Here is a 24676-nt window from a genome sequence, read left to right on the forward strand (position 1 = left end):
GCTGTCCGTGGTGCTGAAACTAAGCTTGCCTACAGCCGAAGGATAAGGGTGAGGAAGGCTTGTCACTGTCTGGCCACATAGCTTCCTAGGAACTGGCCTCTGAGCCATTTTTTCACATCTCTGATGTGTAAGTGAGAGAGGCAGACACTCCATACATCTGTAAGAATTTCTAAGTCTGCCGGGCCGTGGTGGCGCATGCCTTTAATCCCAGCACTCGGGAGGCAGAGGCAGGCGGATCTCTGTGAGTTTGAGACCAGCCTGGTCTACAAGAGCTAGTTCCAGGACAGGCTCTAAAGCTGCAGGGAAACCCTGTCTCGAAAAAGCATAAAAAAAAGAATTTCTAAGTCTAAGGATACCATCCTGGCTGCTGGATCCCAGCTGTACCACACCCCATCAGTATGGCTTGGGCAGACCATGACTTCTCTGGCTCTTCATATCTTTATATTTAAAATGAAGGCACTGATACCCATCTCATAGGCTAGGCCTGTGGTAGAGCACTTGCCTAGAATCCCCCAGGGAAGGGCTGGTGTATGAATGAGCCGTAGAGTGCTTGCCTAGAACACCCCACCCCCAGTAAGGCTCTGAGGGCGTGGCTCAGCTCTAAAGCCCATTTGTAGCATGCAGGAAACTCTGGTTTCCATCCCCAGCATGAGAAAAACACAAATGAATGTCAGTGTGAGGATCAATACCTGGCACACAGCAAACACACATCACTGCTAGGTGGCCACCGCCATCATATACATACTGCCAACAATACCATATGCTCAATTGTCTTTGACTTATTTCCTTCTGCTTGACTGTCCCCACACTGCCTACCAACTGCCACCTGCCAGACTCCGTAACAGCTCCCAGTTCCTACATTTATGCCTAGGCCTCTAAATTTGACCTTCCATGAATTATAGACTACTGTTTTGGGGCATGTTAGGTAAGTTCTCTACCACAGAAATATACCTCTGGCCCCCAAGTATGGAAGCTCCTACAGTTAATTGACAAGTGTAGGTGATGGGAGGGTTGGCTCAGTGATTGGAAGCACTTGCTTCTCTTCCAGAGGACCCAGGTACAGTTCCTAGCGCTCACATGGTGGTTCATAGCTATCCCTAACTTCAGTTCCAGGGGATTTGACGTCCTCTTCTTACCTCTCTGGGCTTAAAGCTTGTATATGGTGTACACATAAACAGGCAGGCAAGACAATCACACATAAAATAAAATAAACAAATCTAATTTTAAAAATTAAACAATGGAGACATGCCCAGAATGAAGGGGGTCCACCCTGAGAGCCTTTAGGGGTCACTAGGGGATCACACTGGCTTCACGACAGAGGTGGCATCACTCCTAGAAAGCGACCGCTCCTTGCCCTTGGGTTAACAGGCTGATTTGAGCAATCATTTCTTGTGACAATCTTCTCTCCACACCGTCATCAGAATATTATACTGCTGGCACGTCTAGAAATGACCTGCCAGAAGCCAGAAGGATTTGGCCAGAAAGCAGAATATGATCCATGTTATTTGGACAAGTTTCCCTGGAAACGTAGGAAGGTGGATCCCTTGGGTGTTGGGAGCTCAGTCTGTTTGTTACCTTTCCAGACCTGTGGTCCAAGTATGTGACACAGACAACTCAGGCTGCTTTGCTCGTGGTATTGGAGGATTAATTCATTGTGAAATAAATGCCATACACCACTGCAGCCAGAAACTAGCAGAGAGAAAAGAAAGGACAGGAAAAGTCCATCAAAGACATTCCCCACAATGGCCCATTGTCCTTCAACTGGCCCCACCTCCCAAAGTCCACAACCTCCTCATAGCCTTGTTTATTTACACTGTGTGTGTGTGTGTGTATATGTGTGTGTGTGTGTGTGTGTGTAAAAATATGCATGTTCCTTGGCATGCATATGGAAGCCAACTTGTAGGGATCGATTCTCTATTTCCACCATGTGGGCATCAAGGATTAAACTCAGGTCATCAGACTTGGCAGCAAGTGCAAAAGTGTCTTTACCTTCTGAGCCATCTCACCAGCCAGACACTGTTCCGAGAGAGAGAGAGAGAGAGAGAGAGAGAGAGAGAGAGAGAGAGAGAGAGACTTGTGGTTATATAATATAGCAAAGTGCTTGGAAAAGCAGGCTTGCAGAGGCAAGGTTTACAAGGTACTTTCTTACACAGTGTGAACAAAATCCAGTCATTTTCTCAACACGTCTAATTTTAGACGTGGTGTGACCTCCCTGTACCTCATCATTTTATCTGTGAGATAGGAATTTTAATGATGGTTCCCATGTCAAAGGCTTGTTCTGAATACTCAATGATTAAATGAGATAAATACACGGAAAGTGCTTGCAATACTGTCTGGCACCCAGATTAGCAATTATCATAATAGACATAGGATCAATGTTTGCCCTGCACTGCGAGGCACAAGATAAAGAATGCAACCCTGATCCTTCCCTGTTCTACTATCGCCTGTGTATGGCCAGGTGGCTGAGTGGACGAGGAGAGAAAGAAGACCTTTAGCCCAGAACCCCACCCCTATCTCAGCTCACTCCTCTGCTGTTTGGACCAATATGCTCCTGACTAAACATAAATAATTAAGCAAACAGTGTTGGCACACCAGCCAGTGAGATGGCTCAGTGGGTAAAGGTGTGTGCCATGGAACATGATGACCAAAGCTTGATCCCTGGGGCTGACATAGTGGATAAAGAGAATAAAATTACCAGGTGGTGGTGGCGCACACCTTTAACTCCAGCACTTGGGAGGCAGAGGCAGGTGGATCTCTGTGAATCCGAGGCCAGCCTGGTCTACAGAGCAAGTTCAAGGACAGTTAGGGCTACACAGAGAAATCCTGTCTTTAAAAACAAGCAAACAAACAAAAAGAATAAAATCCAGCAAGTCAGCTCTACAGGCACATGATAGCACACATACTCACACCACAGACACAATAAATAAATGTAATAAAATTACCCCAAACTCTCTTTTTTATTTAAAAAAGGGTGACATGAAGAACAGCCAGTGAGAAGCAACCTCGTGTGTGTGTGTGTGTGTGTGTGTGTGTGTGTGTGTGTGTGTACATATATGTGGAGGCCACAGATCACCACTGGCATCTCCCTCAGTTTCTATCTACCTTATATTTTCTGACAGAATCTCTCACTGGCTGGGAGCTCACCATTAGGCTAGACTGTCTGACCTGCATAGTCCAAAGATCCTCCTGTCTCTCTCTCCCCAGTGCTGGGATCACTTGAGCACACCCTTACACCAGCTTTTTACATGGCTTCTGGGGTTGAAGTCGGGTTCTCCTGCTTACATAGCAAGCCCTTTGCCGACTGAGCTATCCCCCCATTCCCCCTCTGTTTTGAGTTTCTTTGAAAATAGGTTTCATGCAGCTTAGACTGGCCTCCAACTTGCTGACCTCCCGATCCCCCTGCCTCCACCTCCCAAATGCTGGGATCCCAGGTGAGCGCCACCGTGTCTGACTTAATGCACCCTTTCACGTCCTAGCCAACTGTCTATGCCTATGTTGGTCACCTCTATGGTGGAATGACACTCCCAATTCCTATTCCATAGACATGATGTGCCATCAGCTAGGAGACAAGCATGGATTTTTTTTTTTTTTTTTTTTTGGTTTTTCGAGACAGGGTTTCTCTGTAGCTTTGGAGCCTGTCCTGGAACTAGCTCTTGTAGACCAGGCTGGCCTCGAACTCACAGAGATCCGCCTGCCTCTGCCTCCTGAGTGCTGGGATTAAAGGCGTGCGCCACGGCCGCCCGGCAAGCATGGATTTAAGAGCAAAACATGTTAAGTACGTCTAGTGTTCGGCACACGAGGCCACAGCAACACAGAAAATAAAAGTTAAAAAGTAATGATAATAAACGGGCTGGGGAGATGGTAGCTCAGTGGGTAAAATGCTTGCTGCAAAGCGTGAGGAGCTGCATTTGGATTCTCCGCACTCACATAAAAGCTACGTGTGCCAGCGGGCATCTGCAAGCTGAGCACCAGAGATTCAGAACCACATGGGTTCCAGGGTTGCTGGCTAGCTAGTTAGTCCCAACAGAGATCTCCAGGTTCAGTGAGAGACCTTGTCTCCCAAAACTAAGGCGGAGGGGCTAGAAATATGGCTCAGAGCACGTGCCATTCTCGCAGAGAACCACCTGAGAGCTCACAACCATCCCTAACTTCAGTCCCAGGGGATCCAATGCCCTCTTCTGGCTTCTGCAGGCATTGCATGCACGTGGTGCACATGTATGGATGCAGGCAAAAAATCATACACATGAAATAAATTTCTTCAAATAAAGTTGAGAGTTATATAGGAAGACACCTTGGAGATGGAGCCATCAGAGAAGGAAGTACAAGAGAAGGGGACCAAACTGGAAGTAAGTGGCACATGAAGGATATTCAGGGCCAGCCTACCTGGGCAGTTATAGTGACCAGAGAGGTCAGGCATGGCCCAAAGGGAGCAACTTGATTTTGTAAAAAGCCATCATCGTGTTCAAGTCTGTGTCAGCTGAAGCTCCCTCCTCCCACCAGCTCACCCACGAGCCACTGGAGCTGCCCTTACCTTTACCAGGTTCACTGAAGACTGTGTTTTGCATGTCAGGCATTTGTGTGGCTGAGGAGCTGTGTGAGCGGTGATGGACCTTAGAGCACAAGGGGGCTGGACACGTCAGAGGAGGGAGACAGGACAGATGGGAGGGAGTCACCCGTTTCAAGATGAGGAAGAGCAGAGAGGTTTGAATTAAGGCATGTGAGGGTGTTGGTTCTGTGGAGGTAGGAGGATCACACTATTCTCTCTTTCATCCCCCCCAAAAAAGCCTCCCAAAATATGTGTCGTGGCTCCAAGGCTGTCAGGGACAACCTAGTGTTTGCAAGCTGGGTCATAATTATTGTTTTTCAATGTGCTAGGGACTGATTTCAGGGCCTCACACTAAAGAATTTTACCACTGAACCACACCCCCAGCCCCTCACCGGGGGATTCTAGGCAGGTGCTCTACCACTGAGCCACGCCCCAGCCCCTCACTGGGGAATTCTAGGCAGGGGCTCTACCACTGAGCCACGCCCCAGCCTGTCACTGGGGGATTCTAGGCAGGTGCTCTACCTCTGAGCCACGCCCCAGCCCCTCACTGGGGAATTCTAGGCAGGGGCTCTACCACTGAGCCACTCACAGCCATCCTTTTACTTTTCAATTTGAGAGTGTTTCCTCTAAATCTCCAGAGCTGGTATAGGCATGTGTATTCACGAAAGCAAGCATACACTTGCACCCATGTGTGTACATGTGTGTACATGTGGAAGTCACGGACAGTGGAATGTCCTCCTCTATTTTTCTCCACCTGAGGTTTTTTTTTTTTTTTGCTTCAGAATTTCTTTGTAACTGGTACTCATCACGTCCGTTGGGCTGGCTGAAGCACCAGGGCTGCTCCTCCTGTGTGTGCTACCATGCCTGGTTTTTATGCAGGTGCTGGCAATCCGAACTCCAGTCCGATGGTTGTGTGATAAGCTATCTGCTGAGGCCCAGCCCTTTTATTTCTTACTTTTTAAATTGATTTTTGAGAGAGACAAAGGGAAGAGAAAGGAGCAGCATGTGGGGGTGGGAGGAGGTAGGACAGCTCACAGGGGTCAGTTCTCTCCCTCCACCGTGTGAACACTAGGAATCGAACTCAGGTTGTCAGGCTTGGATGCACATGCCTTTAGCTACTGAGGCATCTTGTCAGTCATTAGTTAGTTAGTTATTGAGACAGGGTTTCTGAGGGTTGGTTCAGGCTTATCCTGAACTTGCTATGTAGTCCAGCAGGTTTCAGACTTGGGATCCCCCTGACTTCTCTCCCTGTACCCGGATTACATGTGCCACCATGCCTAATGTCAAGCCTTGCTTTAGCCCCCCCCCCCCCCCGCGTCACCACAGCCAGTCTCCCTCCCTTCCACCGTTTCTGTGCTGTTCCCGAGTCCCTTCCAGGAAGAGGTGTCTGTGATGAGTAAGCCAGCAGATGTCCCCTGCAAAGTAATCACTGCTACGGAATGCCCGGGCCATGGACCAGGCCTGTGTGCCCGCAGCCTTGGATGGACAATCTTCCTTAATCCTCTGCTCCAAGCCAGAGGATTCTCTATTCTTGTGTAGATAAGGTCCCCGGCGGTCAGTCAAAATAGTCATTTATAGATTCAAATCTATTTTGAGAACTCAAAGCGGGTACCCTTGTCCTGGCCTCCCTCCTCTGTACAGGAAAGGGTGAGCTGTGTGTGGGCCTCCAAGAGAGGGGGCGTGGGTGTGGGTGTCCTGTGGAAGTCAGGGAACTGTCCCCACCAGCACAGACGATGAGGAAGAGGGAGATGAGGGGAAGCCCATTACTGTGGAGACAAGTCTGTGGAAGGTCATTTGTGGTCTTGTTCAATTTAAAAATAAAAATTAAAAAAAAGGAAGAAAGAGTAAGAAAAAAAGAGAAAGGAAGAACCTTGGGGCCACTGAGATGGCACAGAGAATAAAGGAGCCGCAAACCTAACTCTCAGAGTTTGCTCCCGAGTCCACACGGCCAGGCGGCGGTGGCGCACACCTTTAATTCCAGCACTCGGGAGGCAGAGGCAGGCAGATCTCTGTGAGTTTAAGGCCAGCCTGGTCTACAAAGCGAATTCCAGGACAGCTAGGACTGTTATATAGAGAAACCCTGTCTTAAAAAAAAATCGAAAGAAAGAAAAGAGGAAAAAAAGAAAGAAAAGAGAATAAAAGGAAAACTGAAAAAAAGAAGCAAAAAAAGGGGGGAAGAAAGAAGAAAAATACTCCAGTTATTCTTAAGTTGAAGAAGAGGCTTAGTTAGGGGCCTACTCAGGCCCCAGGTCACACAATGGTTTAGCGACAGAGCCCTCATGACAAGGGCTTCTGTGAGTCCCTCAGAGGAGTGAAATGACCAGATAGCTCTTCTTCCCTGAGGATCAGGCAACCACAAACCGAGCCTCTGCAGCAGAGGACGCCTGGGGGCGGGGCGCTGTCAGAGGAGCTGGGAGCCTGAGCCTGGTGAGGAGTGGATACAGAGCTGGAGGCGGCAGAGAGCTGAGGCCCCCACCCTCACCCTCCGGCGCCAGCCGTGATTGATGAAGACAGCCGGCAGCTGGAGCTTCGAAGCTCAGAAGGCCTCTGGAGGCTGCGGAGGGGGGGGGAGGGTGAGGAGAGGCTATGAATATTTCAGGGGCTGAGGCCAAAGCTGAAGGAAAGAGGAGGGAAAGGAGGTGCAAGGCGGAAGGGGGTGAGATCAGGGATCTGGAGAAGCAGATGTCAGTGATGGGGGAGGGGCTCTTTGAAAGAGTAGGGAATCCAGGGAGGGAAAGGGAGAGCAGTAGGGACACCAGGATAGGACAACAGGGCTAACGGTTACAAGGAGGAGACTTGGTGAAGGGTAAGAAGGGGCTCAATAAACGGGACGGATCTAATTGTTTTGTTGTTGAGATCTCAGGCAACCCAGCTGACCTCGACCATCCTATGTATCTGAGGATAGCCTTGAACTCCTCACCCCGCCTCCACCTCCCAAGTACTGGGATTACAAGAGTGCCCTACCACACCCAGCTGCACAGGGAAACCTGGGTTTCATGAAATCTAGGCGAGCATTCTACCAACTCTGCGTTCCTGGTTTTTTAGTTGGTTTGGTTGTGCGTGGGAGGGTGCGTGCATGCCTGTGCGTGTGTGTGCACGCACGCACACACACGCATGTGTTACTGGGGCTGGAACCCAGGGCTTCCCTATAGGCCAGCGTTATACAGCTGAGTCCCGGCCCTCAAAGCTGCTTCCCCAGCCATTTATCTGATTGCTTATTCTTAGCTAGGTTGGTCTAACAGGCCCTGAACTTGAAATCTTCCAGCTTCAGCATTCCTAATAGTTGACGTAACAGGCCTGCCCTACCAGGCTTGGGGGTTCTTTTTCTTTGCAAACCACTGCCTCGGAGCCTGGGCTACTCGAATCTTCATCAGAGCCTCCAGGACTGAGGATGGCAAGCGCCCTGGTCTGCAAGCACCCCCCCACACACTCCCCAGCCACACATAACCCAGAGGACATAGGCCCGGCCATGGCGCCATACCCAGGCTGCAGCAGCTGGAAGGCCATTCCTCGGAGGCAGATTAGTAGCAGCGTCTGTCTTTCCTTAGCATGGCAGAGACCCCCCGGAGGATGGACTGCTTGGAACCGGGCCTGGAGTACCCACCCTTCGATGAGGACGACGGCCCGGTGGATTGCGACTGCCCGGTCGCCTGCTACCGCGGGCACCGGGGGTACAGGTGAGCGGCCGCCGCGGCGGAGGGGAGGGCAACACGGGGCAGCCTCCCTTACCGCCCCCGACGCCCCTTCTCACCCAGGACCAAGCACTGGTCCAGCAGCTCCGCATCGCCCCCTCCCAAGAAGAAGAAGAAAAAGAAAGGCAGTCATCGGAGGAGCCGGTGAGAGCGGCGCATGGTCCTAGGGCAAGGCGGGGAGGGGCCTTGAGGATGTGCGGGACACAGATGCTACACCTGGGATCCGGGAACCTAAACCAGCTCCACCCACTTGAATCGCCATCCTGCAGCCAACCCCTCCACTCTTAGCCCCGCCCACTCGCTAAGCCCTTCCCTGCTCTAAGCCCCACCTCCACTGGGCATAACCCTCCTCCCAGGGTTCAAGTAAACCCCATCCCAAGTGTGGGTGTCCCTGGGAAGGGGATCATTACCGGCCCTCAACTACAACTCCCCCGTTTCTATGTCCTCCCCCTCCTCTGTCCTGAGGTACAAGCTGGGACCACTAGCTAGCTAATCGGGTCCATCCCTCTGTCCTTTCTCTCTGGCATCCACCTTCAGCAAAAAGAGGAGACTGGAGTCAGAATGCAGGTCAGTGATGGGGGGGACAGAGACAGGGTGGAGGCACCTGTGGGTGGGAAAGAAAGACACAGCAGCCTGGCACCTCAGGGGTTGAAAGTGTTTGCATACCCGACCCAGAAATCCCAAGCGCTGGGGACACTCGGAGCTGGTGAGTTAGCCTAGTGTGAGGCCCTGTAAGGAAACCAGACCAGAAGAAACATTTCTTCTCTTTCCCTATACATGACAGGGGCACACTCTTGTGATCCCACCACTTGGGAGACCGAAGTAGAAGAACCATGAGTTCAAGGCTAGCCTGGGCTACACAGCAAGGCCTGTCTCCAAAACGAACAAACAAAAATAACCAAATAAACAATACCACAAAGGAACCAAAGAGCGGGCTTACTGGCCGGCCTAGCCAAGGTGGCATGTCTCGGAAGTCAGCGAAAGGGGCACTGGGTGGTGGTGGTGCAGCCTTTAGTTCCAGCACTCAGGAGGCAGAAACAGGTCTGTGAGTTCAAGGCCATCCTAGTCTATGGAGTGAGCTCCAGGAAAGCTAGGAAGGAAGAAAGGAAGGAAGGGAGGGAAGGAGGGAGGGAGGGAGGAAAGAAGGAAGGAAGGAAAGGAAGAAGAAGAAGAAGAAGAAGAAGAAGAAGAAGAAGAAGAAGAAGAAGAAGAAGAAAGAGAGAGAGAGAGAGAGAGAGAGAGAGAGAGAGAGAGAGAGAATAGGGGGCTGGTGAGATGGCTCAGCAACCAAAGAAATTGTAACCAACCCTGATGACCTGAGTAGAGTCACCAGGACCTACCTAGTGGAAGAAGATCACACATACACACACACAAACACACAACACACAAACACACACAAAGGAGAAAGGGCGACTAAGGGACAGGCAATAGTATCAATTTAGGGGTCTTTGGCTTTCTATACAAGGGACTTTGGGTTTCGTACCCTGGGACCTCTTCCCGGCTTCCATACCCTAAGCCCCTTCAGCCATACCCATCCTCTCCCCTCCACCCCCAGCTCACGAATGCCCACCCCTGTCTCCACAGCTGTGGGAGTGCTTCCCCCCTGCGCAAGAAGAAGAAGGGTGTGAAGAAGCACCGCAGAGATAGGTAATCTGCCCTCTCCTCCCCACACCCCTGCCCCAGCAGCTTGTTTCATTCCCTGGGGCTCAGGACCTGGGCTGTGCCCCTCCGTGGCCCTTCCCAGGGAGACTCAGAAGAATTTGTCTATCGCCCACAGGTCTGATTCTGGGTCCCGGAGGAAGAGGCGATACAGGTTAGCTATGCTTTCCCAAGCAGGCACACAGAGGTTGCCAGACTCCTTGAGGGACCAAAGCCACAGGACGGGGGGGGGGGGGGGGTGCCCGAGTCCAGTCCCATCTTCCACACTGATGCAAAAGGGGCCGGAGCACAGGTCGGCCTTTGCCTGCCTCAGTTCAGCTTCCATGTTGAAGCCCCAAGTATGTTCAGAAAGAGCTGCAAGCCGTGGTGTGTCCAGGACAAAGCATTTCTGTGAACTGGAATGGCTCAGTGGGTAGAAGATGGGGGTGCCCAGGCTGGGGCTAGCCCTGGAGTTTCTGGCACCTAGTTGTTAACCCTCTATAGGGCTGACTGCCAGGCGGCCATGGTACTGGCTTCTGGGTTAACTGGAGGAAAAGAGGAAGCCAGGCAGAAGTTAGTAAACTCAGTATCAGGGATCAAAAGGTGTAGCCCGGGGGGAGGGGGGGGCAGGCTGGAGAGATGGCTCAACAATTAAGAGCACTGACTGCTCTTCCAGAGGACCGGAGTTCAATTCCCACCACCTACATGGCAGCTCACAACTATCTGTAACCCCAGATCGAGGGAACCCAACACCCTCACACAACATACAGGCAGGCACCAATGCACATAATTAAAAAAAAAAAAAAAAAGTGTAGGCCAGTTGTGCCCTTACCCTGGGAGTTGGACTCTTCCCTACAACCCTGACTAGGGACAGAGTCTCCAGGCCCTTCCCTTGCAGGAATTTACCAAAGGCCATTCATACCTGGGAGTATGGAAATAATTCCACCCTACCCTTCCTATTTTCCCCATTTCTGCCCGCTTTCTCCCTCCCAGGGTGGAAGGATGGTGCCCCCTAGTGGCAACCATCTTATGTACAGCCCCGATCACCAGGACGGCGAGCTAGTCGTTTTCGTTTTGTTTGGTTTGGTTTGGTTTTTGAGCTAGTCCCCCTTACATCAGCTTCTCTGTGAAACTGACGACCAAAGCAAGCTGAACCCCTCTATCCCAGCCCTTTCCTAAATCTCGGTGTTTGTTGTATTTGTTTGGGATGGGAAATGATTTTGTGGTATCAGAGAAGTTGCTACATGGGGATAAGAGATCTCACTCCAGTGAGATCCTGTTTATATGGAAAGCAGAAGGTTACAAACTGGGTGTGCATGGCTTGATGGTAGAGGGCCCGCTTATATGTGAACTCCACGGATTCTACCCCAGCACCACATACATACCCACCCCTCTTCATGAATCCTGGCTGTGCCCTATCGGGTGAGGTGGGCAGCTCCCGCTCAGCCAGGGCTGTTTAGGCCTAAGAGGGGCAAACTGGAGTTCCTTGTCTGAGCCCAGCTGGACTCCAGAGTTCTACAGTCACTCTGGAGCCACCGGTGGTGCTCAGACCTGGTCTCTGCTTCCTGCAGATCTCGAAGCCTCAAGAGCAAACGAAAAGAAAAAAACAAAGAGCGCAAGCGGTAAGAACCCTCTGCTCTCCTCCCCCTGCCCCAGAAAACCTGGCCTTTTAGCACCCCCAAAAACCAACCTCTTGAACTTAGCTAGAATCAAACCTCTAAGGGCAACTTGAGCTAAAAAGGATAGCCCCCTACTCGTGCCAGACAGACACGTTCAAATGCGCTGGGGAAGCCCTGTGAGCCAGTGGCCACTCAGGACTGGTGGCGCTTAGCCTCCTTGCCACCTGTCCATCCTTTCTGCCCTTTGACCTCTTTAACCCACACCCGCCATTCTAAGAAGACCAGATGAGAGATGAGATGATCTTTGGACGTTGGGGCTGTCACCAGGAAAAGGCGCTTTTCCCTAACTCTCTGATGACTTTTGGGGACCCTACACCCGGCCCCAACCCCATTTAGGTAATTTTTTTTTTTTTTTTTTGTCGGAGCCTGTGCTGGGGGTGGGGCTGACCCCATAGTGACCTTCCTCAGTTACACCAAATCCCCGAGGTCAGGCCAGGCAACACCAAGGTCAAGGTGGATAACATTTCAGTTCCGGCTGACTCCCCTTGTCCACACCAGGCCTCACGCTGAGTCCCCAGGCCGAAGGTCTCACCACCACAGCAGCGTCACTTCCCACAGTCCCTCGGTGACCTCACACTACAGCGATTCCGGATCACCCAGCAGGTAGGCTGAACCCTGGGGCGGGCTCAAGAGGTGATGCTGGGCGGGTGGAGGTGGGGGCGGAGATTTAGCCCAGCTGTTAGGCTGTGTGCCTGGTGTGCACGAAGCTGAGTTTGACCTCACCCCCGGGGTCATAATCTAAATGTTGGGTGCATGCCTTCAACCCCAGAACTTTAGAGATGGAGGTAGAAGGATCAGAAATTCAAGGTTATTCTAGACTAGACGTAGAGTTGAAAACCAGCCTGGGCTACACGAGACTGTCTCAAAAAAAAAAAAAAAGTATTTAGTGCAGCTTGGGGAGGGAAGCGAGTGTTGCCTCCCCTAAGGGCCGGGGTGCGCGGGGGAGGGGGTAGTTCCCGGGATCAAAGTTCATCAGCCAGAAGCAAGCTGGTGCCCACCTGGAGGAAGAGCCTAAATGGGAATTCAAGGCAGTGCAGGGCTGGCTCGCTCGGGTTGCTCTCTCCGTGAAAGCGCGAGTTGGGAATCAAGCAGAGGGGGCGTCCCACGCCGGCTCCCCCCCATCCCTCCGCTCCCCCAGGCTGAGCCCCAAGCATCGAGATGACGGGAGGAAGACTGGCAGCCAGCGATCCAGCGGGAGCCGGTCGCCGTCCCCGTCGGGCGGCAGCGGATGGGGGTCGCCCCAACAGAACGGAGGCAGCAGGCAACGCAGCGGAGCGCACGGGGGCCGCCCCGGCTCGGCGCACGGCCCGCCCGATGTACGTACGCTTGGCTTTGCGGAGGGTTCGCTACTCCGCTTTCGCGGGCTGCGCCGTGCGGGGTAGGGGCGGGTAGCTGGAGGAACGGGGGCCGTTAATGGGTCACCGGGCGACCCGTTCGACTTTCTCTCCCTTCCCAGTCCTCCCTTGTGCTCTGCAAGGGGCGTCGGGTGCCTGGAGTTACCTGGAATGCTCGGTTGGATGTTGTTCCCACCTGGACCTGGTGGTCTGGTGAGGGGTTAGGGGTGGGGACCTGCAGGCCTGGGCCACTTTTGTGTTTGGCAAAGTGAAGGTCAGAGAAGGCCTGACCATAGGGATAGTTGGGATACGCCGCTGGAGGTGAACCGAGGTTTCTTGCCTTCCAGGGAACAGGTGTGGGCAGTAAACACGGCAGTCAGGAACTGGAGAGAAGTGATTCAAAAACTCCAGTGGGTGTCACGTGACATCCAAGCCCTTACCCCTTCTCTGAGTCCTTTCCCTCCCCTAACCTCTCTTTAGCCCTTTCTTCTCTTGGGACCTACAATGAGCTTTTATTGTCCTTGGCCCCAGCACTGCCCAATTTGGATTGGTGTCTCAAACCTGCCAACTTCACTTCCCAGGCTTGTCACTACCAAGACACCCAAAACACTCCTACCATTACGGTCCTCACCACAAAACTGTCCCCATCCATATATAGGAAGGGACACCGTCACCTCTAGATCTTCAGGCAGGTGAGGTGATCGTAGGAGCCCGAACAAAACACTAGACGTTCTTATTCCCCTCATGGGCCACACAAAGGTCTATAGACCCCCATCTGTCTGCCAATCAGAGTATGAGGCTGAGGCCTCCCGAGGAGAGGGTGCTGTGGCCCTGACAGGGCCACTGGGTGTGCTCAAAAACTTGGGGTAGAATAGCAGGGTCCTTCCCACACCCGCGAAGCATTGCCCAAGATGCCTCATCAGAGTGACAAGCAGCCCCTCCCCAGACCGCAGGTTTCAGCAGCTAACACGAACCTGTACTTGTCGGTTTCATTTTGCTTTTTCTGTTTATTTGTTTTCTTTCACGCCCTTCCTTTTCTGAAGTACTCTTCCTCCTGTGAGGAAGGCGAAGGGAGGTAGGGCACAAAGCTTTTGTTCTCAGGATTTCTGTGGGAAAGCCTGCCTCTAGACTGTCCTAAAAGACTGGTTCTTGGCCTAGCTTCTGGGGCTTTGGTTAGGCCACCAGTCAAGGTCACTGATGTCCCTTGGATCTGTCTTGGGAGTGTGAGATGGCACGGTGGAGATCTTAAAGCAACCAGCAAGGGCTAGAACTGATGAGCTAACCTAAAAAGAAGCATGGCCATCCGAAACTTCCTGAGCACAAAGACTACCTGCACAGTCTCTCATCGGTGACCTCATTTAAGATCCCCAAACACAGGGTTTTTTTTTCCCCAAACCAGGGATGAAAGAAGGTCCTGTCCCATTTCTGATCCCTTCTGTGGGTCTTGGGAATCTGAACAACTTCCCTGTCCACTGCTCCTTGCAGCACATGTGAATATGTGTAAACAAAATGGATACAGTAACTAGACATGGGGGAGGGGCAGACAAAATGGCAACAATAACGAGATGGCCGTGAAGCAGCACTTTATATCTCCTGCCCAAAACTGGACTCCATTTTCACAAGGCTGTGGGAGTTTACAAGTATGTTGTTTACTCTTATGACAATGCATAGCTCAGAATCTTATCCCTCACCTTTGCATCCTGCACAATCTGAGACTTTGAACGTCCCAGGTCTCCAACTTAGGCTTGATCCTCTCTTTTCCTTTAAAAAAAAAAAAAAAGACTTTTAACAGGGGACTGTGATAGAGGCTAGTTCTCCTGTACCCAGAAAGGTGAGATGGAGGGAGGGCTGGGATGTCCATAACCTTCACCATTTTGAAAAAAGGTTTTGGGTATAAGTACTGGGGATAAGAGCTTGTGACACTGTCTTTAAGAAAAGGAGAGAAAAAGATATGGAAAAAAAGAGAAGCTCAATGTTTTTTTAACCCCACCTATGTCTTTGTTTGTTTTTTAGCCTCCCATTTGAAACGTGGTAATACTATAATTCCATATCTTGTTTAGCTGAGGGTGGGGGAGTTTATGTCATTTTTCCCTGTTACTTTGTTTTTTTGTTTGTATTTCCTTTTTCTTTATTTAAAAAGAAAACAATTTTGTAATGTACCAAAATGTAAGCTATCTTTCTGGGTTTGTTTTGGGTTTTGTTTTTCCTTTTCTCTCTCTTCTGTGTTCTAGAACTTTGCTTGTGTGTGTGTGTGTGTGTGTGTTACTGTGGAAGCCTTTCTTCTAATGCAGAGATGATGTTTGAATTTCTAGTCTACATTAGTCATGCCCATATCTTTATATATTTTCTTCTCTTGTGATCAGAATTTAAAAGGGAACACAACTCCAAATATGAATGACAGCCACGCTGACAACACCTGTTTAGTAAGGAAGGGCAACTAGCCCTCTTGCTAACCCCAGGGAACATACTGGAGTTAGCTTGGGTTTTAAATGAACAACATTGGTGTTTCTGAGTCCATAGAGGACCTTGCAAGAAGCGAGTGACCACACAGAGAGAAGGGACTTGTCCTGTGTTACTAATTGGGTGCTGTGCACAGGCAGAGGAAGCCAGCGTCAGGCCCTATGTCCTTAGAAAGCCCAGAGAAGGGGCCTGAAGGCAACTGCAAGTTTAATTCAGGTAAAGCTGTCCAAGCTAGAGAGTCTAGACTAGAAAGAAGCCCTGTTCTAGTTGGGGGACAAGCCATTGGTGTCTTTGCTCCAGACAATCCTCCATCAGAAAACAGAGCCATGACTGGTGGTGGTCACATGGAATCTGGAAGAGGATAACAAAGCCAAAGACAGACAAGGTCACCCTTGGTAACTTAGTCTGAGAACAAAAATCAATATCAAAAATTTAAAAAGGAGAGCCTGGGATATAGCCCAGTAGTAGAGTTCTGGCCTACCGTGTAGTTCAATCACTACAGAGAAAAAGGAAGAGAGTGACCGGCGGGGACTTAGCTGGCAGTGTTTGCCTTGGATTGGCTCCCTAGCACCACATAAAATCTGGGGCTAGTGGTGCACACTTGTAATTCCCGCACTTGAGAAGTAGATGCAGGAGAATCAGTTATTCAAGGCCAGCCTCTATTAGATACTGAATTTGAGGCTATCCTATGCTACATGAGTTTCTGTCTCAAAAAGCAGTTAAATACGTCATAAGGAAGTCTTGGGTTGATCTGAGAGGCAAGATGCAGCTTCCAAATTGAATTTATAGTTGTTTTTCCTTTTAAATATGTGTCTCCCCTCCTGCCCTCTTCATCTTCCCTGACTGGCCTTATTTAACCAGCCTCTCTCTCTTCTCTTTGTCTGGCCTCTCTATCCACCCCCCACACGCTCTCTGCCCCCTCTTGCTGTGCCTGTTTATCTTCTCTTTCCATCTCTTTCCTCCTGATTAGGGCCTCTCTCCCAAGCTAAAGCCCCTTCTCTATCTACCCTGTGGTTTCTGCTTTTATTAGCTGCTGCATGCATGCCCTCCGGGAAGTTGGTTATGTAGAGAATTAAGGAAAGCTTGGCTTTTGGAGCCTGCAGCTAAAGATTTTAAAATAAGTAAATAAATAATGAATCTAACCGAGACGGCTGAAAAGTGGCCCCTCCCATCCCTGAGGCCACACCCAGAAGCTGCAGGGCAGTCTGTTTCCCTCTGCTGGCTCAAGGCAGGGGTCCATTTGGAATCCCACGTCCTGCATTCCCCGTGCAGACACTTTCTTGTCTTTCTTTTGTTGTTGCATCCCTGTCCCTGACCACTGAGAAGGTAGGTATCCCAGCTCCTCTGTGCATTTATTTGCTCTCTCCCTCTCATCTCAGATAAGTCCGCCCACTCTGCTTAGTTCCTATCTTCTCTCTCTCTCTCTCTCTCTCTCTCTCTCTCTCTCTCTCTCTCTCTCTCCCCTCACTTTGCTCTGAGTTGATTTGTTTTTAATTTTCTCTTTCCTTTTCTTCCTTTAATTTTTCATTTGCACTTTCTCCAAACAAGCCACCTCCTAGCTGTCTGTCCCCTGGTCTGTGGTTTGGTTCCCATCGCTCTCCCTCCCTAACCCCTGATGGTTTTGCAGGTGTGTCCCTCTCATCTCCCCTACCTCTGCTTCTTCCTATCCATCTCCTGATCCTGGTCCCCAAGGCCTCCTTCACTCTCTCTCCTCATTTTGTTCGCTGAATGCATTTGTGTGTGGTTTAACATTCAGTCTCGGTGTCTCTTCCCATACTATGTGCTTGTGTGTGTGTGTGTGGGGGGGGTGATTTGATTGCTACTGTCTGGAGTGGTTGCTGAACACCCTCACCCTTCATCCTTGCCAGCTCCTAGCTAGGGACTTTGGTCACACACACTCCAGTCCTCCAGGACCCACCTAGACAGTAAGCAATAGAAGAGTGGGCTCTGAGAACCTCTTGATCTCCAGATATGGAAGGGATTTCTGGCTGAAGATCAAATTTAAAGTTGTCCCATTGCAGCCTTTGGGGCTGACTAGGCCAGGCTGATCTCTAGACTTCGACCAAGTTCTTTTATGACAGCACAGTAGAGCTCAGAGGTGCAAGTTTCGGGGGCCTGGGACACCAGCCGGTATAAGTACCACTGAGATTCACAGCTCTGGGCTTTAGGTGTGATAATGGAATGGATTCAGAGTCTGGAGCAGGCACTAAACTTTGAGAACTTACTTGGCCGAAACTCTCTGGGATGATTTTAGAATGAGATAAAATTTTAGCTTACCTATCCCCAAAACAAGGCCTCCTCCAAGTCCCCGGTGTCTTTTCTTCTTCTGGACATCTAAATTGGAGCAATTTAATAGTGTCCCTTGGTACAAAATGATGCAGAGGAGATGATCGCTAGTTGGCCACAGTGACTCTGGACAGAGTGAGACTTGTGATCGCTACTCCTGTGCTCAGCTGGCTGCTCGGAGAGTGGGTCCCTAGGGACACCACCACTCCACCCTTCCTCCACCCGCTTCCGGCTCTACCTGAAGGTAGCCACAGAAGTTTGAGCTCCCAATAGCCCAATGGCCACATCCAGGTCATGGTAGACCTCCATCTTCAACTTCAAGGAAAGCGTTAGATACTTCTCTTGTGTTTATCCCAGGAAGGGTCAGGACAGTTCACTCTTCAGAACACTCCACCTTGGATGGTGCTCGCTGGAAGGGAGATGATGAAGTTGTTCTTCACGAGGGGATAAGTACTGCTAGTCTGAAAAGGGGTGTGTCCTAGCCTGATGGAAACTTGGAGACTCCATCCTTCAAGCCCTCCTGGACCTCCACAAAGGGGCAAACACGGGGAGATGGAGGCGAGCAGGCGTCAGGCCTGGGATGCACAGGGGACATCATGGCACTCCAGGTGCTTCTTGTCCATCACACTGTCCCCTTTCCCCACCCTTCAGGTGTTTGTTCCCCTTGACCCTCAACTTTTTCTTAGACAAGTTAAAAATGATGTCATTAGCGGAGCCATGAAAACAAGTGTATAGGGCGCTCGCTTTGCGGGCATGAGGGCGCGAGTTCAAGCCCCAGAAACGGCATTAGAAAGCCAGAGATGGTGGCCTGTGCTTCTCCGCGCAGATCCGGGAAGGCAGAGGCAGAGCAATCCCTGGGGTTTGCTGGTCAGTCAGCCTAGCTTGAATGACTAGGCCTATGTCCTCAAAATAGCTCAGTGGGTAAAGAAGCTTGCCACCAAACCTAATGACCAGAGTTCAATCCCTGGGACTCACATGGTAGAAAGAGAAAACCAGCCTCTTCAGGTTGTCCTCGGTATGAGTGAGTGTGTACACACACACAGACACACACACACACACAAACCAATAAATGTAACTTAAAATATATTAATTCTAAGAAAATAAAAATAAGAAAGGGTTGCTGACTCCTGAATAATGACACCCAAAATTGATATCTGGCCTCTAAATGCACACACATACAAATGCACCTGCACATGCGTGTATGCACACACACACACACACACACACACGCACACATACGCAGAAAGGGAGGGAGCAAGGGAGGAATGCACACACATACAAATACACCTGCACACGCGCGTGTGCGTGCACACACACATATATATGCGCGCGCACACACAGAAAGGGAGGGAGCAAGGGAGGAATGAAGGAAAAAATGAAAGCAAAGAAGGAAGGAAGGAAAGAAAGAAGGAAGGAAGGAAAGAAAGAAAGAAAGAAAGAAGAGAGGAAAAAGAAAAACTTCAGTACCCCCTGGCTTTCACTCGACCTCTGGGAAGAATGAGGCCTAACCAAGCACAGCCTCTGGCAGGATCCTGGTACCTTTTCTTGGCAGTTTCTGGAGAGATGAATGGGCTGGCCTCCCCCAAGGACTCCCCAACAGCGCCGTCTTTCCATCTCTGCTATCCTGGGCTGCAGGGGACTGGACCCTTCCCATCTGACCTCAGACCTTCTTCCCCTGTTCTGATCCTTTTAGTCTATTGGGGGCCATAGAAGCCAATCCTTTTATAAGCCAACCCAACAAAAGATTCTGGTCATCCCGTTTTATTGGCAGGGAATCAGAACCCACCTAGTACGACACTTAGCATAAATTCTCATAATCAACTTGGATCCCTTCAAAGGGTTCTTATACTAAGGTGAGGTCAGTAGGCTAAAGGAGTCAGAGGAGCGTAATGGGGAACGGAGACTTCAAGACATTACCGGGTAGGAAGCCACAGTCTTGGCTTGGACTTCAATGGTTGGGGACAGAAACATACTGGGGTGTTCATCTCTCCAGTCCAGAACCTTTCTGCCCCTAATACTCCACCCAACTTCCAGCGTGATACAGTGGGAAGTCACGGTGGTTCTGCATGGGACTGGGGATACAGTTCAGTTGCCAGTGTTTGCCTAGCGTGCATGAAACATTGGGTTATAAGCCAGACATCTCTTAAACCCTCGTGGAGGTGGAAACAGGAAAAGCAGAAGTTCAATGTCAGGCAACTTGTGTCCTACTGATGCAATAGTGACTTGACTGGAGGGTAAACCACCACCTCTGCCACCTTCTGGCTGAACTGAGTCTATCTTTACAAAAGATTCTTTTTTTTTTAGCTTAAAAAAATTGAAAGTTCAAGGTCAAATTTGACTATATATTGAGTCCTAACGGAGCTGTGTGGAATCCTGTTAAAACTGACAAAATAGGGAGCTGGGACTGTAGCTCAGTGAGAGAGCGACTTGCCTAGCATGTGTGAGGCCCTAGGTTCGATCTCTAGTACTGACAGGGGAAAAAAAGACATGGGAGGGGGGCTCTGCGTGTCTATTATGGAAAGGAGCATCGTAGACCTGACCTTCCTCCTTGACCCTGTTCCTTTCCTTGAGTCAGGTCTCTGGCTCGGATACAGACTATGGTCTTGATCGCAATATAAAGTCCTTTACCAGTGGCCTCGCTGCCTCCCCTGACCAGAGTAGCCTTAAAGGAGGGGTCTGCAGTGCCCCCGAGCTCTCGTTACCATGCGTTCGTTCCTAAGGCTCCCTTACCTGATATCTTTATTTACTTAACAAGTTGACCACCCTGGGCATAAGGTGCATCCGAAGATCCTAGAGATGTCTTTCTCGCTTGCCTCCTAAAAGGAAACTCAGTGAGAGAACCCTGGTACAGCCTGGGGACTGGGAGAAGTTGTCTGCTCGGGGCCGGGGAGGAGAGCTGAGGGTTCTCCTGGAGATGTCTGTTGAGAATGAAACCGTCTTTACAACAACCAGCCTCAAACCAGGCATGGTATAATCTGGGCGTGTCATCCAGCACTTGGGATGCAAAGGCAGGGATGTTCAGGTATTCAAGGTTATCTTTGGTTATGTAGAGAATTTGAGGCCAGGCTAGGCTACGTGAGATCCTGTCTCAGTTTTTTTTAAAATGGGACTTGGAATATAGCTTAGTCAGTAGAGAACTTGGCTAGCATGCATGCATGAAGTCCTGGATTCGAACCTCAGAACTGTGTAAGAACACCTGAAACCCCAGCACTCAGGTAGTAAAAAGTCAGGAGAATCAGCAGTTCAGTTATATCGAGAGTTCAGAGTTCCAGGCCAGCCTTAGCTACATGAGACCTCATCTAAAATAAAACGAAGCCTCCAGTTTTCAGGAAGTGAAGACTGACCTGTGGGGCCAGTGACTGCCAGATCATACCCACTCTGGACACCTACGCCTGCCTCTGCTTTGGGAAAAAGACCAGCTCTCCCAGGAGAAGTCTTCATGGCCTCGCTGACTCCCACAGTGTGCTGACCAGCTATGACTGGTATTCCTAGATCACTTCGGCCGTCAGTCACAAACTGGCTGTACATTTCCAGCAACGAGGCCCACTTCCTGGCTCTAGATCTTTATTGGACTCTATGGAGCCCTTTAGAGAGCCGTCTGGGTCTCTGATCCCCTCTGCCAGAAACATCCAGAGCCAAGCAAAGAAACCATAGTTTGTTATCTGTGACAGCAAGATATCATGAAGGAGTCAAAGAGGCAGTTGAATGGACTCAGTTCAGACCCCTCCTGGCACCTGGAATGCCCCGATTGGCCCTGGCCCTTAGTGAGGCCAATTCTGCCTTCCTCAGCCAGTAGTATTAAGAATTTACTATCATATTTTGTTGAGATTATGCTCAGCATGGTACACTTGCCTGTAATCCCAGCATTCAGGAGACTGAAGCAAAAGGATCTCAGGTTCAAGGCTGTATTGTAAGACCTTGTCTAAAACAAACTAAGCTAGGAATGGCATGCATTTGTAATCCTAGCATTTAAGAGGCAGCAGCTGTAAAATCAGGAGCCCAAGGTCAAAGGTCATCCTAGGCTGCATATATATGTACAGATCCTTTCATACATATACATACATACATATATATATATATATATGGTTGTGCGTGGCTGGCATGGTCGTGCATGCCTTTAATCCCAGCACTCAGAGGCAAAAGCAAGTGGATCTCAAGGCTAGCCAAGGCTACATAGTGAGACTCTGTCTCAAACAATCAAATCTGAGGTTACAGACAGCAAATCTGGCTGGACGATTGTGGAAGTATCAGGGACAGATCTGCAAACAGAATAGTACCATCTGCCCTTGCAAGTCAGAAAGGGGGCCCCGAAGTCAGAAAGGTCCTTCTGTGCAGGGATTGGTGGGGAGGCTGGGGAGGGCACAGTTAGAGAATCCTGGAGTATTTACTTCATAACAGACACCGGGAATCAAAACGCCAAATCCTCATTGTGCAGATGGGGAAACTGAGGCCTAGACCGGGGAAATTAATTTGTCCAGGGGCCCCATGGTACTGAGGCAGTGACAGGCTCTCAGATTCCTAGTTCCCAGGCAGGGACCTTTGGATGGTGTCAGGTTACCTTTCTGGTCCTCACTCTTGGAAAAAAAATTAACAGCCCTATCCAGATGTCAGCCAAGGGCACTGGCTGAGGCCCAAGGAGCTGGACACGGCTGGTCCTCTCTAGAGGTGAATCGGCCTCCTCTTGGGCCTAGAGTTGGGGTGGTTGCGTTTTTCTCTCTCTCTCTCTCTGTCTCTCTTGCATTTTTGTGACTCTAATGATGAACTTATGCTGCCACACTTTTCCCTTCTCTTACACAACTCACCTACTAAAGGAGGAAGTGCCACTTTATTGGTAAGTGGACGTTAACCAAGAGGGACTTAAAAAAAATCAGAACGTTAAAAAAAAAAAAGAAAAGAAAGAAATGGAAAAAAAGAAAAAGAAAAAGAAAAGAGAGAAACAGAAAGACAGTTGCTCAGCTACTGAACACCCCTGAGCTCTCGGCAGGGTCGCAAAACAAAGTCAAATATTAACAGAAAGAAAAAAAAAAGTCAGGTTCCCCAGCAGATCATTTTGGTTTGGGTATATAATGACATTTGTGGTTTTTTTGTTTCCGTTATTATTATTATTATTACTTTGGTTTTCTTTTTTATTTCTGTTTTGACTCCTTTTCTTCGGTTAAATTTTGAGTTCAGTTATCTTGCCCCTCCCCCATCTGTGTGCCGTGTGACACCCGCCCCCTCCATGCCCTTTATCCTGGTGGGCTGGCCCTGGCTTGACCTACCAGTGTCGTCCCTCTCTCTTCTCTCTACTGGGAGGGAAATTGTCTGTCCCCCATGAGGGGACAATGCCAGCCCCTCTGGTGCCCCATCCTGGAGCTCCCCCTCCCCCGCAGCCCCCATCCCCACGCTCCGTCCCTCTTGTGTTATGCATGCCGAGAACCTTGCATGGTCTGCTATGTTGAGGCCAGAAGGTGAACACTCAGGAGAGGTAGAGGCAGGGCAGGCGCGGGAACCGTGTGTGCGATGCTCCGGGGCTGCAGCCCGCGGCCTAGGCCCGGTGAAAGCCCTCTCTCCTTTTCTCCCCCCACCCCACTGCCCTCTCACGTCCCCCCTCGATCCCTCCTCTTTTTCTTTCCACCTCTCTGTCCCGCTTGCACCGCTCCCCTTCTGCTTCCTCACTGCCCCACCCCACCCCACCCCATCCCCTGTGTCTGTCCTCTGCATCCGCAACCTTCTTTGCTCCGGTTCCCCTGTGCATCCCTCCCGACCTCTCTCGCCCCCTCTCCGCCCCTCCGTGCCCTTCTCTGCCTCTCTCCCCGTCAGAAGCCTAGCTCGCCCCGGGCCTGCGACAAGGTGACCGCCGCGCCCACGCCGCCCGCGCGTGGGAAAGACAGTCAGAGCCCGCGCTCCGCGCCGTCGTCTCAGGGACGTGGGGGCCGCGCGGCGGGAGGGGCGGCCAGGCGCCGTCGCCGGCGGAGGAGGAGGCGGCGATCGCGATCCTCTGCCAACGCGCCCCGCCGCAGAGGGCGCCGGCGTGCAAAGCCAGCGCCGCCCCGGGGCTCGTCCCGCTCGCTTAGCGGGGCTCACTCCAGCAGCGAGTCGGGCGGCGGCGCCCCGGGTCCAGGGCCCGAGCCGGGCTCAGAGCGAGGTCACAGCGGACACGGGAAACGGTGAGCCCGCCTCCTGCCTGCACCCCACAGGAGTACCCTTTCATTGGTCACCCCCAAACGGAACCCCTCGCTGGTCACCCTACATACAGCCCTCGGGGTCACCCCACATATAACCTCTCACTGATCACTCCACATGGGGTTTCCCTCTCGGCATCCCACATGCATCCCCCATCACCTCCAAGGGAACCTCCCTTGTTAGTCACCCCACATGGACTCCCTAATTTGTCCCTTTGACGCCTCATTTCCTCTGTGCCAGCCTCACGGATCCCTACTGCCACCCACACACAACCTTCGTCTCTCCCTGCCCCGCAGCCAGCCACTGAGCCCCGTACCACAGGCCCACACCCCTGAGCCCTGGCCCACGCTCCCTCCTCTAGGGCAAAGGAGCGACCCCCGCGCGCGCGGCCCACAAGCACTTCGCCATCTCCAGGCGCGCACAGCCGGCGGGGTGGCCCAGAGGGGAACAGCTCATCGCGCAGCCCCGGCCCCCATCCAGGGTCCTGGAGCTCCAGCCGCTCGCCGTCCAAATCCCGCTCACGGTCCCCAGACAAAAGGACACGCAGCCCCAGCCTCTCCCCGTCTCCCAAGAAATCTCTTGGCCGGTAAGTGTCCCTAGGGGGCGGATGGCGGAGAACCCGGGCTTAGGGCCCAGATGGCGGGGATCCCTCACCCACGAGTGGGCCCCACAGGGACAAAGACAGCGAAGGCCGTGCGAGGCATGCCGAGGCTGAGGCCGCCCGCACCCGACGTCGCTCCCGCAGCTACTCGCCCATCCGAAAGCGGCGCCGTGACTCGCCCAGTTTCATGGAGCCAAGGCGCATCACCAGGTACAAAGGGGCCTGAGGGTGAGGTGGGAATAGAGCTGCTGACTCTAGTTGGTGGCAGGGATGTC

At 51.2% G+C, this 24676-nt stretch overlaps 1 protein-coding gene across 2 annotated transcripts in view; it reads left to right on the top strand.

Moving 5' to 3' along the window:
• Positions 1-24676, top strand: part of Srrm3 (serine/arginine repetitive matrix 3) — a 37710-nt gene that overhangs the window by 7947 nt on the left and 5087 nt on the right. For both annotated transcript variants that reach the window (XM_038346205.1, XM_038346206.1), the window contains exons 3-13: positions 8095-8223; positions 8302-8382; positions 8776-8805; positions 9823-9885; positions 10016-10051; positions 11448-11498; positions 12054-12158; positions 12694-12871; positions 23438-23784; positions 24162-24386; positions 24474-24611. In XM_038346205.1, coding sequence (XP_038202133.1) covers positions 8095-8223; positions 8302-8382; positions 8776-8805; positions 9823-9885; positions 10016-10051; positions 11448-11498; positions 12054-12158; positions 12694-12871; positions 23438-23784; positions 24162-24386; positions 24474-24611 — 1383 coding nt within the window. The remainder of the gene's footprint in view (positions 1-8094; positions 8224-8301; positions 8383-8775; positions 8806-9822; positions 9886-10015; positions 10052-11447; positions 11499-12053; positions 12159-12693; positions 12872-23437; positions 23785-24161; positions 24387-24473; positions 24612-24676) is intronic.

The sequence above is a fragment of the Arvicola amphibius genome, chromosome 10 (genome assembly GCF_903992535.2).
Source record: "Arvicola amphibius chromosome 10, mArvAmp1.2, whole genome shotgun sequence".
Lineage (NCBI taxonomy): Eukaryota > Metazoa > Chordata > Mammalia > Rodentia > Cricetidae > Arvicola > Arvicola amphibius.